Source organism: Bubalus kerabau, chromosome 22 (genome assembly GCF_029407905.1).
Source record: "Bubalus kerabau isolate K-KA32 ecotype Philippines breed swamp buffalo chromosome 22, PCC_UOA_SB_1v2, whole genome shotgun sequence".
Taxonomy (NCBI): Eukaryota; Metazoa; Chordata; class Mammalia; order Artiodactyla; family Bovidae; genus Bubalus; species Bubalus kerabau.
This window is the reverse complement of record NC_073645.1, coordinates 18005604-18020578: the sequence shown is the minus strand read 5'-3', so window position 1 is coordinate 18020578 and position 14975 is coordinate 18005604. Positions and strand designations below refer to the sequence as shown.

General features: G+C 40.5%; 1 protein-coding gene across 2 annotated transcripts in view; it reads right to left on the bottom strand.

Annotated features, from left to right (window-relative positions):
- PLCE1 (phospholipase C epsilon 1) overlaps positions 1–14975 on the bottom strand; it is a 369385-nt gene that overhangs the window by 317245 nt on the left and 37165 nt on the right. For both annotated transcript variants that reach the window (XM_055561030.1, XM_055561031.1), the window contains exon 2: positions 9864–11421. In XM_055561030.1, coding sequence (XP_055417005.1) covers positions 9864–11066 — 1203 coding nt within the window. In that variant the 5' untranslated portion in view covers positions 11067–11421. The remainder of the gene's footprint in view (positions 1–9863; positions 11422–14975) is intronic.

Below are 14975 nucleotides of genomic sequence, written 5' to 3'. Positions count from 1 at the left end.
TTCTTTTCATTGGAAATTACCCATCCCAAGGCCTCCGGGATGGACAGAAAGGGATAGGTTTGAGCTAGGGACTGGTGAACATTCTTAAAAGAAGTGGCAGGGCTCCAGAAACAGGAGGAATGAGTACAGGAATGCCAAAGGGTATTCTGAAACTGATACCCGATTCACGATTCTCATGCTTATGTAAGTGTCTAGGGGACTCTGATAATGGTTTCAAGTAATCTACCTCCATTTACTTTGCTGTATTTAAATTTCTGTTGTGTTCTTAATGTTCAATTTCAAGTGTACGTGGATTTTAAAAGCAATGCATTTTTTAGTGAGACCTGCTGCCATCAGCAGCAGTTTCGTGGCAAGCTCTGGACAAGTCACCACAGTGCTGGCAGGACACATGTGCCCGGGACAAGCTATTTTCTTCTGTGCGGACAAAATTCCCCAGAATCACTGGGGAGCATGTGGGTAGTTGACCCCACTTCGTGATTTAGGTTTCTTAAGGAACCAGGTGAAGATTCAAAACCAAACTCCCTGACACTTGCTGGGTTGAACTGCCCATCAAATGTATAGACAGAAGGGCCTCCAGGCTGGCATTGTTCAGGCAGGCCCCCAGGACAGCCCTGACACTCCTGAGAGCTGGAGCCAGGTGAAGGAGTTTGTTGTTGTTCAGTCGCTAAGTCGTGTCCGACACTGTTGCTACCCCGTGCCCGCCAAGCTCCTCTGTCCATGGGATTTACCGGGCAAGAACACTGGAGCGGATTGCCATTTCTTTCTCTAGGGGATTTTCCTGACCCAAGGATTGAACCTGCATCTCCTGCATTGGCAGGCGAGTTCTTTACCACTGAGCCACCAGGGAATTTACAGAAGAGCAAATATTCCTGAAATGTCCTGACCAAAACACAAAAATCTCAGTTTAAGCTCCTGGTCAGTGGTTCTCAACTCCATAGAATCATAGAACCACCTGGAGAAAACTTGGAAAAAATACTGATGCTGTGCCCTACCCCAGTGGTTCTGCTTCAGAGAGTCCGAGGTGGAACCTGGACACTGATTCTAAAACACAAGCAGGGTTAGAGCCACACTGTTGAACACACAACTCTGATGCATATGTGAGATGCCACATGCATCAGTGGGTGGAGCCACTCAAATCAACAGACACTGAAAAGAACAAAATTATTTTGTTACTTTAAAAGCTTAATCAAATTTTATATTTTTCTAGATCTTGAGAAACTAAGAGTGTTAATTGCCTGGGTTGCAATCCTAGTTATATCTATTACTAGCTGAGTAAGTTTGGGTAAGGTACAGAATTTCCTTGAGACTCTGAAGCAACAATTAGAACTGGACATGGAACAATGGACTGGTTCCAAATTGGGAGAGGAGGATGTCAAGGCTGTATACTGTCACCCTGTTTATTTACTTCTACGCAGAGTACATCATGCAAAATGCTGGGCTGGATGAAGCACAAGCTGGAATCAAGACTGCCCTGAGAAATATCCATAACTTCAGATAGGTAGATGACACCCCACTTATGGCAGAAAGCGAAGAAGATAAAGAGCCTCTTGATGAAAGTGAAAGAGGAGAGTGAAAAAAGTTGGCTTAAAACTCAACATTCAGAAAACTAAGACCATGGCATCTGATCCCATCAATTCATGGCAATTAGATGGGGAAACAATGGAAACAGTGACAGATTTTATTTTGGGGGGCTCCAAAATCACTGCAGATGGTAATTGTAGCCATGAAATTAAAAAATGCTTGCTCTTGGAAGAAAAGTTATGACCAACGTAGACAGCATAGTAAAAAAAAGCAGAGACATTACTTTGCCAACAAAGGTCTGTCTAGTCAAAACTATGGTTTTTCCAGTAGTCATGTATGGATTGAGAGTTGGAATATAAAGAAGCTGAGTGCCAAAGAATTTATGTTTTTGAGTTGTGGTGTTGGAGAAGACTCTTGACAGTCAGTCCCTTGGACTACAAGGAGATCCAACCAGTTCATCCTAAAGGATATCAGTTCTGAATATTCATTGGAAGGACTGATGTTGAAGCTGAAACTCCAATACTTTGGCCACCTGATACAAAGAACTAACTCATTTGAAAAGCTCCTGATTCTATAAAAGATTGTAGGCGGGAGGAGATGGGGATGACAGAGGATGAGAGTTTTGGATGGCATGACCAACTCAATGGACATGAGTTTGAGTAAACTTCGGGAGTTGGTGATGGACAGAGAAGCATGGTGTGCTGAAGTCCATGGGGTCGCAAAGAGTCAGAGACAACTGAGCAACCAAAGTGAACTGAATACCACCCACAGCAAACTAGGTTCAACACAGTCCCTATCAGAATCCTTCTCTGCAAAAATTGACAAGGTTATCCTAACCTACTTAGGGAAGCATGCCAAGACAGTTTTGAAAGAGAAGAATAGTCTTAGAGGACTCACATTTCCCAATTTCAAAACTTGCTACAAAGCCACAGTAATCAAGACTAGGTGGTACTGGCATGTGGATACTATAGGAATCAGTGGAATAAAACTGAGAGTCCACAAATAAGCCCTCATATTAATAGTTAACTGATTATCAACCAAACAGTGTACTGAAAAAATCTGGTGGGGAAACACTAGTCTTTTCAACAAATGCTGCTGGAGCAGGAAGGTATCCACAAGCAAACCAATGAATTTTGACCCCTGACTCACACACCATGTACAAACATAGGCTGGAAATGGATCAAAGATCTGAAAGTAGGACATTAAGACTATGGGCAAGATTCCTTTAGAAGAAATGCAGTAGCCCCCATAGTCAACAAAAGAGTCTGAAATGCAGTATTTGGGTACAATCTCAAATATGACAGAATGATCTCGGTTCATTTCCAAGGAAAACTGTTCAACATCACAGTAACCCAAGTCTATGCCTCAGCCACTAATGACAAAGAAAATGAAGTTGAACAGTTCTATGAAGACATACAAGACCTTCTAGAACTAACACCAAAAAAAAAAAAAGATGTCCTTTTCACCATAGGGGACTGTAATGCAAAATTAGGCAGTCAAGAGATACCGGGAGTAACAGGCAAGTTAGGCCTTGGAGTATACAGAATGAAGCAGGGAAAAGGCTAACAGAGTTTTGCCAAGAGACCACACTGGTCATAGCAAACATCCTCTGCCAACAACACAAGACACGACTCTATACATAGAGGTCACCAGATGGTCCACCAAAATCAGACTGATTATATTCTTTGTGGCTGAAGATGGAGAAGCTCTATACAGTCAGCAAAAACAAGACCCAGAGCTGACTGTGGCTCAGATCATGAGCTCCTTATTGCCAAATTCAGACTTATATTGAAGAAAGTAGGGAAAGCCACTAGGCCATTCAGGTGTGACCTAAATCAAAACCCTCATAATTATACCATGGAAGTGACAAAGAGATTCAAGAGATTAGATCTGATAGACACATTGCCTGAAGAACTATGGACAGAAGTTTGTAACATTATACAGGTGGTGGTGACCAAAAACATCCCAAAGGAAAAGAAATGCCAGGAGGCAAAATGGTTGTCTGAAGAGGCCTTACAAATAACTGAGAAAAGAAGAGAAATGACAGGCAAAGAAGAAAGGGAAAGACATACCCAGCTGAGAACAGAGTTCCAAAGAGTAGCAAGGAGAGATAAGAAAGCCTTCCTTGGTGATAAATGCAAAGAAATGGAGGAAAACAATACAATGGGAAAGACTAGAGATCTTTTCAAGAAAATTAGAGAAACCAAGGGAACATTTCATGCAAAGATGGGCACAATAAAGGACAGAAATGGCAAGGACCTAACAGAAGCAGAAGATACTAAGAAGAGGTGGCAAGAATACATGGAAGAACTGTATAAAAAAAGGTCTTAGTGACCAGGATAACCACGATGGTGTTGTCACTCACCTAGAGCTAGACAACTTGGAGTGTAAAGTCAAGTGGGCCTTAGGAAGCATTACTACAAACAAACCTAGTGGAGGTGATGAAATTCCAGCTGAGCTAGTTCAAATCCTAAAAGATGATGCTGTTAATGTGCTGCACTTGATATGCCAGCAAATTTGGAAAACTCAGCAATTGCCACAGGACTGGAAAACGTCCGTTTTCATTCCAATCCCAAAGAAGGGCAATGCCAAAGAATGTTCAAACTACCATACAACTGTGCTCATTTCAGTTCAGTTCAGATCAGTCGCTGAGTCGTGTCTGACTCTGCAACCCCATGAATTGCAGCACTCCAGGCCTCCCTGTCCATCACCAACTCCCGGAGTTCACCCAGACTCACATCCATCGAGTCAGTGATGCCATCCAGCCATCTCATCCTCTGTCGTCCCCTTCTCCTCCTGCCCCCAATCCCTCCCAGCATCAGAGTCTTTTCCAATGAGTCAACTCGTCGCATGAGGTGGCCAAAGTACTGGAGTTTCAGCTTTGGCATCATTCCTTCCAAAGAAATCCCAGGGCTGATCTCCTTCAGAATGGACTGGTTGGATCTCCTTGCAGTCCAAGGGACTGTCAAGAGTCTTCTCCAACACCACAGTTCAAAAGCATCAACTCTTCAGTGTTCAGCCTTCTTCACAGTCCAACTTGCTCATTTCACATGCTCGCAAAGAAATCCTCAAAATCCTTCAAGCTAGGCTTCAACAGTACATGAACCGAAAACTCTCCAATGTACAAGCTGGATTTGGAAAAGGCAGAAGAACCAGAGATCAAATTGCCAACATCCACTGGATCACAGAAAAAGCAAGACAGTTGCAGGAAATCATCTACTTCTGCTCCATTGACTGTGCTAAAGCCTTTGACTGTGTGGATCACAACAAACTGGAAAATTCTTAAAGAGATGTGAATACCAGACCACCTTGCCTGCCTCCTGAGAAAACTGTATGCAAGTCAAGAAGAAACAGTTAGAACTGGACATGGAACAACAGACTGGTTAAATTTCGGAAAGGAGTACGTTAAGGCTGTATACTGTCACCCTGCTTGTTTAACTTCTATGCAGAGTATATCAGGTGAAATGCCGGACCGGATGAATCACAAGCTGGAAATCAAGATTGCCCGGAGAAATAGCAACAACCTTAGGTATGCAGATGATACCACTCTAATGGCAGAAAGTGAAGAACTACAGAGCCTCTTGATGCAGGTAAATGAGAAGAGTGAAAAAGCTGGTTTAAAACTCAACATTCAAAAAACTAAGATCACGGCATCTGGTCCCATCACTTCATGGCAAATAACTGGGGAAAGAATGGAAACAGTGGGAGATTTTATTTTCCTGGGCTTCAAAATCACTGTGGACAGTGACTACAGCCATGACATTAAAAGACACTTGCCTCCTTGGAAGAAAAGCTATGACAAACCTAGACATTGTATTAAAAAGCAGAGACGTCACTTTGCCAACAAAGTTTCATATAGTCAAAGCTATAGTTTAGCCAGTAGTCATGTACGGATGTAAGAGTTGGAATATAAAGAAGGCTGAGAGCCAAAGAATTGATGCTTTTGAACTGTGGTGCTGGAGAAGACTCTCAAGAGTCCCTTGGACAGCAAGATCAAACCAGTCAATGCTAAAGGAAATCATTCCTGAATATTCACTGAAAGGACTGATGCTGAGACTGAAGCTCCAATACTTTGGCCACCTGATGTGAAGAGCTGACTCATTGAAAAAGACCCTGATGCTGGAAAAGATTGAGGATAGGAGGAAAACGAGATGACAGAGGATGACATGGCTGGATGGCATCACTGACTCAATGGACATGAGTTTGAGCAAACTCTGGGAGGTAGTGAAGGACAGGGAAGCCTGGCGTGCTGCAGTCCATGGGGTTGCCAAGAGTCAGACACAACGACTGAACAGCAACAACAGCAAAGACTATTAAAATCTGGGAAGGAAACATAGGTGTAAGTCTTCATGAATTAGGAAATCATTTCTTACATATGACACTAAAAGCACAAGCAACCAAAGGAAAAAAAGTAGATAAATTGTTGACTTCATCAGAATTAAAATGTTCTGAGCATCAGTGCACAGTATCAAAAAGGCGAAAGCCCACCAACAGAATATATTTGCAAATCAGGTGTCCGGTAAGAATATATGAAGAAGCCTTGCAATGCAACAGTAAATAGGCAAAAAAAATCCATTTTCTTTAACGGGGAAAGGATCTGAATTGATATTTCTTTTTTTTTTTTTTTTTTTATTATTTTTTTTTAATTTTATTTTATTTTTAAACTTTACAAAATTGTATTAGTTTGATATTTCTCTAAAGATGATATATAAACGGCCGACAAGGAAATGGAAAACTTTTCAATGTCGTTAGTTATTAAGGAAATGCAAATTGAAACCACAATGAATTACCAGGTCACACCCACTAAGATAGCTTTCATAAATGAAATGAATAGTAACAAGTGTAGGTGAGGATGTGAAGACATTGGAATTCTCATGTATTACTGGTGAGAATATAAAATGGAGCAGTGGTTTTAGAAAACATTTTGTTCCTTCCCCAAGATGTTAAACATGACATTACCATATGACCCAATAATCCCACTCCTAAGTATCTTACCAGGAGGAATGAAAACATATGTTCACTCTAAAACTTGTCCAGGAACATTCATAGCAGCATTATTCATAACAGCCCCAAACTGGAAACAACCCATTGTCCTTTAGCTGATGAATGGATGAGTAAATCTGGCACATCCATATAGTAGAATATTATTTGGTCATAAACAAGAATATAGTTCTGATATATGTCATGACATGGATGAACCTGGAAAACATGATGCTAAGTTAAAGAAGCCTGTCACAAAAAGTTAGATCTTGTAGGAAATGTCCAGAATCGGCAATCCACAGGGATCAAAAGCAGATTAGTGGTCGCCAGGGGAAGGGGAGGAATAGAGAATGGTCACTAATGGCTAAGGAGTTTCTTATTTATTTACTTATTTATCTTTATTTTTGGCTGTGCTGGGTCTTCATTGCTGCCTGGGCTTTTTTTTTCTAATCGCGGTGAGCAGGGGCTACTCTGTACCTGTGGTATGCAGGCCTGTCTTTGCAGTGGCTTCTCATGTTGTGCAGCACAGACTCTAGGGTGCAGGGGCTTCAGAAGTTGCGGTTCCTGGGCTCTAGGGCACAGGCTTGATAATTGAGGTGCGTGGGCTTAGCTGCTCTTCAGTACGTGGGATCTTCATGGATCAGGGATTGAACCCATGTCTCCTTCATTGGCAGGCAGATTCTTTATGACTTAGCCATCAGGAAAGCCCCAGGAGTTTCTTTTTGAGGTGTTAAAATTATTTTGGAATTAGATAGTTGTGATAGGTGCACCATCTTGTGACTGTACGGATTTGTATACTTTAAAATGATGTGTGCATTATACCTCAATAGAAGATGGTTGGAAACTTGTGCTTTATATTTTTTTCATATGTTATCTTCTTGAACATCTTTCTTGATCAGTATATACTGAATTCCCTTGTTGTTCTGCACAGCTCTATTTTTCTGTTTTGAATTCTCGTGGGCATGAATGTTAGTGATAGATGATTTGGTTTTCACTGGGTCTGTCATGGTCATTATACATAGTGTTCACTGCCCAGAGAAATATCAATAACCTCAGATATGCAGATGACACCACTCTTATGGCAGAAAGCAAAGAGGAACTAAAGAGCCTCTTGAAGAAAGTGAAAGAAGAGAGTGAAAAAGCTGGCTTAAAACTCAACATTCAAAAAATGAAGATCACGGCATCCGGTCCCATCACTTCATGACAAATAGATGGAGAAACAGTGGAAACAGTGGCTGACTTTATTTTCTTGGGCTCCAAAATCACTGCAGATGGTGACTGCAGCCATGAAATTAAAAGATGCTTGCTCCTTGGAAGAAAAGTTATGACCAACATAGACAGCATATTAATCATCAGAGACATTACTTTGTCAACAAAAGTCTGTCTAGTCAAAGCTATGGTTTTTCCTGTGGTCATGTATGGATGTGAGAGTTGGACTGTGAAGAAAGCTGACTGCCAAAGAATTGATGCTTTTGAACTGTGGTGTTGGAGAAGACTCTTGAGAGTCCCTTGGACTGCAAGGAGATCCAACCAGTCCATCCTAAAGGAAATCAGTCCTGAATATTCATTGGAAGGACTGATGCTAAAGCTGAAACTCCAACACTCTGGCCACCTGATGCAAAGAACTGACTCTTTAGAAAAGACCCTGATGCTGGGAAAGATCGAAGGCAGGAGGAGAAGGGTCAACAGAGGATGAGATGGCTGGATGACATTACTAACTCAATGGACATGAGTTTGAACAAGCTCCGGGGGTTGGTGATGGATGGGGAGGCCTGGCATGCCACAATCCATGGGGTCGCACAGAGTCAGACACAACTAAGGAACTGCACTGAACTGAACTGAAGGTATAGAATTTCCTTGAGACTCTGTTTTCTTAATGATACAATGGGGTGAATAATCAGACCACATCAGAAGGTAGTTGAGATGATTTCATGAAATGAAGTGCGTAAGTTATTCAGTCCAGTGCCTGGCATATGTAAATTCACAATAAATATGAGTTCCCACAATTGATGATGATGAAAATAAAAATATGCTAGTCATAGTTCAATAAAAGGATGTTCTTTTAGATTGGGTTTATTTTTAGGGCCAGGTTTTAAGGAATTGTGTAAAACTGGAATGCAAAAGTTATAGAAACAGCTTCTCCACTAACATCAGTTGAAGGAAGTAGGGCTACTTAGCCACAGAAGGAAAAAAAAAAAAAAAAACACAAGAGAATACATGGTGCTGGCTTCTGATGCCAAGAGAATACATGGTGCTGGCTTCTGATGCCAAGATCAGGTCCAAGAGTGGGCAGCTACTTGCGTGCGTTTCCAGAGCAGGAATCTTAAAGAGGGGGAACTATGGATAGAACTCAGAGAGTCCAGAAATTTGGATGAGAAAAAGTTCTTTTATTAACCTCAAATAGAAGTTTAGCATTTCCTTCCATTATGAATGTAAGCAACAAACTTCAGTAACACTAGCAGTACCTGTGATTTTGTCACCAACAGAAATCACAGATATTGCCATACATTATAGTCATGGAAGAGACTCTAAAATAGTATTTATAACTAAGGTAACTAATTAATTCGTTTGTCTTGGTTTGTCCAAGACTGAGTGGCTTCCCAGAATATGGGACTTGCACTGCTAAAACTGGGAAAATCCCAGGTAAACCATTCCCTACTAACATTCTTCACTACCTGGAAGTTATGGTAGTTATCACATCATTAGCTGCCATTATTTAGTGTGTTAATAAAGAAGTACCCTCCTATATTACAATTTCAAAAATATCTTGATATATGTCTATCCACATAATCTGTGTCCTTTATGATCCTTTGTATTTCATTTGATGCATTTAAAAGTGTTCTTGTCAACCCAAAGACTTCACCAAATAGCCAAAGAGGGCCATGGCATAAAAAGGGTTAAGAGGAAAGAAACAGGAAGCACTGGCTAGAGGAATTGAACAGAGAAAATGAGATTTAGGGTCTTTTAAGCCTTGCAACCTAAAAACAATGATGAACTCCATGGCAGAAGAGGACAGATGTATCTCTGAAGGATACAGCTGAATAATCAGTTGACAGAATCATTTTCCCACTCCCAGGAGTTTCTGTTTTATAAGCCCGCATACAGTAATCAGGGACTCTCCCTAACTTCTCTGAGCACATATTTATGTGTATTTTGTGACTTATGTTGCTGTGGAATTAACTCAGTCTTGACAGGTATCAATTCCAGTATCTGTTAGGTCTACTAATTTCCAGTAACTATAAATGCTTCCCCTAAGAATCATTGGCCAGAACTGAACATTTCCCATGAATTAAGACAATGGAGATTCGGAGTTTTAAAAAACCAACTTTGAAAAATGGATTAAAAGAAACTTTAACTCTTACCGGATGCCACTGGGCTTCTGACAGACCTTGGGAACCATCTTGCCTAACCAGCACTGTTGACAGCCGTTCCATGACTCTCTCAGGAGGCAATAAGAGACCATTTTTCTTCTGATCGATATAACTCAAAGCCTCCAGTCCAATGTGACCAGAAGGCAAAGTTCTCACAATTGCCCTTGTCCCAGTAAACACAGATTTCTTAACTTCCTTGTCATTTTTGCAAAATCTCCTCACTAACCAAGCAGACCGCTCCTTTTTATTTTTGAACAAATCTTCTTCTACCTCTTCACAATTATCGGGGAAGTCCTCAAAATGGCTCAGAAAGGTCTTGGCAGGTGGACTGTCAGTAAAATCCTCCCTGCAAAAGCTGTCACTTGAACATACAACATCGGCCTTTGGGCAAGAGCCTTCAAAGCACATGTATTTGTCATTCAAGGGGTCACAATGATCACACTGCAGCTGCCTATTCTTATTGTCACAGTTACTTGTCAGTTCCATCAGTTTGCAAGTATATGCCATGTAATTTTTCTCTTGTTCCTCACCAACGGCAGGTAGTACACAGTTTCCACAATCATCCAAAATCAAGTTATCTGACAGGGTACAGAAACTGTCTGACATTCTTCGGTCAACTTTGTAATGCAAGTGAAATACTGCCATGTTGCTTTCAGGGTGCGCCCTGCTTGTCTCTATGATGGCCGACTGAGTTCCTAATGGACTCATGCCCATGGGAGATCTGTCTATTTCCAGTTGAATTCCAGGGAACACCTTTCCTTCCAGTGAAGAAGGGATTCCAGTTTCCAAACACAGACCTTCCTCTGTGATAGAATTGCACGTTTCATAAAACTGGCTCCGAGGAGGGCCGTGCTGATGGTTTTTCAATATGCTGTTGCAGTTAATGTTAAGGTTTTTCACAGAATCTGGCATGCTTTTCTCCCAGCACTTTTCATTACTGTTCTCGTCACTGGTTATTTTCTCCCTTGCTACTGAGAAAATCTGGGGCATGTTGCTTCCAGAAGATTCTTCTGTAAGTTTGGTCGGTTGCGAGATGGTATGAGAAGTCTCCCCACTCTGCCTGACAGGATGAGACTTCGGAACATTGATGTCCGAGACCTTATCATTACTTTCATCTACAGTTGACTGAGCAGAGATCACTTTTCTCTGACTCACAGGTCTGAGAACAGAACCTGCCATTTCTTCAGAAGTCATCTTGACCAGGTGCAGGGTTTCAGCTAGCACTCTGTTTCTCCTCTCCTGTGATCATGTCAAGATGGTAATAAAACTACTGGTTTTTAACATAATCTCAGGTGTATAAGCCCTCTGAGAAACAAAGTGACCAGTTCCTACCATTTAGGTATGTTAAGACCCAAATAAACTTCCCCAGTTATCACTTCCTACCATGTGCAGTATGTTTTTCTAGATCAAGGTATTAAGGAAATAGATCAATTTTCTTTCTTCGGTTCTTTGAAGCAATTCTTTCGAAGACTTTTATTCGGCATTGCATTCTGTAACTTCTGATCCATCACTGGCTTACAATGATTTAAAAATCCAGTTTGAATGTATCCTGTAAGAAAAAGAGATAATGTCAAACACTAAACAAATTTTTTAAAATGACCTCATAATTCTAAGCTACTGCAAAATATGAATCAGATGTTGGTTTTAAGTACTTATTTTTTTTATTCAATATTTCAAACTTCTGTTTCCAGCCAGTACAGAATAACAGAAATCAGGTTTATCCTTCTTCCTTAAACAACTGAAAAAAGTCAGAAAAAATAATGAAATAATCGTTTTGAGATACTGAATAACAGGCAACATAGAATACTAATTCCAGAAAGAAGAATAAATAAATAAGGTGAGTTCTATAAATGCCCCAGCTTATACCTTTTGAGTTTTTAGGCTACTGGGGAGGAGGAGGGACTCAGATGAAACCAAACAGTGTGTCTAATTTAAAAAGAAGAAGTTGAGACTTCAATAAAGCCAAGGAAATTAGAGAAGGAAGACACATAAAGTAGAGTGGAGAAAACATAGGGACGCTAGCAGGCTTCTCATTTGGAACAAGGCAAGCCAGAATAGTTTATTAAAAAATAAAAAATAGTTTATTAAAAAAACAAACTTTAAAAAAATATATATATATATATATATATGCTGCTGCTAAGCCACTTCAGTCATGTCCGACTCTGTGCAACCCCACAGACAGCAGCCCACCAGGCTCCTCTGTCCCTGGGATTCTCCAAGCAAAAATATTGGAGTGGGTTGCCATTTCTTTCTACAATGCATGCAATGCATGCTAAGTCACTTCAGTCATTTCTGACTCTATGTGACCCGATAGATAGCACCCCACCAGGCTCCTCTGTCCACAGGATTCTCCAGGCTAGAATACTGGAGTGGGTTGCCATTTCCTTCATATATATATATATATATTTTTTTTTTAAGTTTGTTTTTTTAATAAACTATTTTTTATTTTTTAATAAACTATTCTGGCTTGCCTTGTTCCAAATGAGAAGCCTGCTAGCGTATATATATATATACACACACACACACACACATATATATATATATATATATATACTGCCAAATTAGAATTCTATACCCAACAAAAATATTTTTTGAAAACAAAATGAAATAAAGACTTTTAGACATACAAAAGCTTAAAGAATTCATCAAGAGTAAACTTACATATAACAAAGATAAAGAGGGACTTTCCTGAAGGTCCAGTGATTAGGACTCCATCTTTCCACTGCAGGGGCATGGGTTCAATCCCTGGTTGGGAAACTAAGATCCCACAAGCCATGCAGTCGAAAAAGAAAAGGCTCACTAAAATAAGAAATGGTAAAGAAAGTCCTTTAGGTAGAAGAAATATGCTAGATAGAAATCTGGATCTACAAAAAGAAACAGAGTATGAAAAATGTTAAATATATAGATAAATACAATTTTTCTTACATTTTAAATAACTAATTGAGAATGTGGTCCACTGGAGAAGGGAATGGCAAACCACTTCAGTTTTCTTGCCTTGAGAACCCCATGAACAGTATGAAAAGGCAAAATGATAGGACACTTAAAGAGGAACCCCCCAAGTCAGTATGTGCCCAATATGCTACTGGAGATCAGTGGAGAAATAACCCCAGAAAGAATGAAGGATTAGAGCCAAAGCAAAAACAATAGCCAGCTGTGGATGTGACTGGTGATAGAAGAAAGGTATGATACTGTAAAGAGCAATATTGCATAGGAACCTGGAAGGTCAGGTCCATGAATCAAGGCAAATTGGAAGTGGTCAAACAGGAAATGGCAAGAGTGAACATCGACATTCTAGGAATCAGCAAACTAAAATGGACTGGAATGGGTGAATTTAACTCAGATGACCATTATATCTACTACTGCAGGCAGGAATCCCTCAGAAGAAATGGAGTGGCCATCATGGTCAACAAAAGAGTCCGAAATGCAGTACTTGGATGCAACCTCAAAAATGAAAGGATGATCTCTGTTCGTTTCCAAGGCAATCCATTCAATATCATGGTAATCCAAGCCTATGCCCCAACCAGTAATGCTAAAGAAGCTGAAGTTGAACGGTTCTATGAAGACCTACAAGATCTTTTAGAACTAACACCCAAAAAAGATGTCCTTTTCATTATAGGGGACTGGAATGCAAAACTACGAAGTCAAGAAACACCTGGAGTAACAGGCAAATTTGGCCTTGGAGTACGGAATGAAGCAGGGCAAAGGCTAATAGAGTTTTGCCAAGAGAACACACTAGTCATAGCAAACACCCTCTTCCAACAACACAAGAGAAGACTCTACACATGGACATCACCAGATGGTTAACATCTAAATCAGATTGATTATATTCTTTGCAGCCAAAGATGGAGAAGCTCTATACAGTCAGCAAAAACAAGACTGGGAGATGACTGTGGCTCAGACCATGAACTCCTTATTGCCAAATTCAGACTTAAATTGAAGAAAGTAGGGAAAACCACTAGACCATTCAGCTATGACCTAAATCAAATCCTTTATGATTATACAGTGGAAGTGAGAAATAGATTTAAGGGACTAGATCTGATAGATAGAGTACCTGATGAACTATGGACAGAGGTTCATGACATTGTACAGGAGAAGGGATTAAGACCATCCCCATGGAAAAGAAATGCAAAAAAGCAAAATGGCTGTCCGAGGAGCCTTACAAATAGCTGTGAAAAGAAGAGAAATGAAAAGCAAAGGAGAAAAGGAAAGACATAAGCATCTGAATGCAGAGTTCCAAAGAACAGCAAGGAGAGATCAGAAAGCCTTCCTCAGCGATCAGTGCAAAGAAATAGAGGAAAACAACAGAATGGGAAAGACTAGAGATCTCTTCAAGAAAATTAGAGATACCAAGGGAACATTTCATGCAAAGATGGGCTCTATAGAGGACAGAAATGGTATGGACCTAACAGAAGCAGAAGATATTAAGAAGAGGTGGTAAGAATACACAGAAGAACTGTACAAAAAAGATCTTCATGACCAAGATAATCACAATGGTGTGATCACTCACCTAGAGCCAGACATCCTGGAATGTGAAAGTGGGCCTTAGAAAGCATCACTACAAACAAAGCTAGTGGAGGTGATGGAATTCCAGTTGAGCTATTTCAAATCCTGAAAGATGATGCTGTGAAAGTGCTGAACTCAGTATGCCAGCAAATTTGGAGAACTCAGCAGTGGCCACAGGACTGGAAAAGGTCAGTTTTCATTCCAATCCCAAAGAAAGGCAATGCCAAAGAATGCTCAAACCACCACACAATTGCACTCATCTAACACGCTAGTAAAGTAATGCTAAAAATTCTCCAAGCCAGGCTTCAGCAGTATGTGAACTGTGAAATTCCAGATGTTCAAGTTGGTTTTAGAAAAGGTAGAGGAACCAGAGATCAAATTGCCAACATCTGCTGGATTATTGAAAAAGCAAGAGAGCTCTCGGAAAAACATCTATTTCTGCTTTATCGACTATGCCAAAGCCTTTGACTGTGTGGATCACAATAAACTGTGGACAATTCTGAAAGAGATGGGAATACCAGACCACCTGACCTGCCTCTTGAGAAACCTGTATGCAAGTCAGGAAGCAACAGTTAGAACTGGACATGGAACAACAGACTG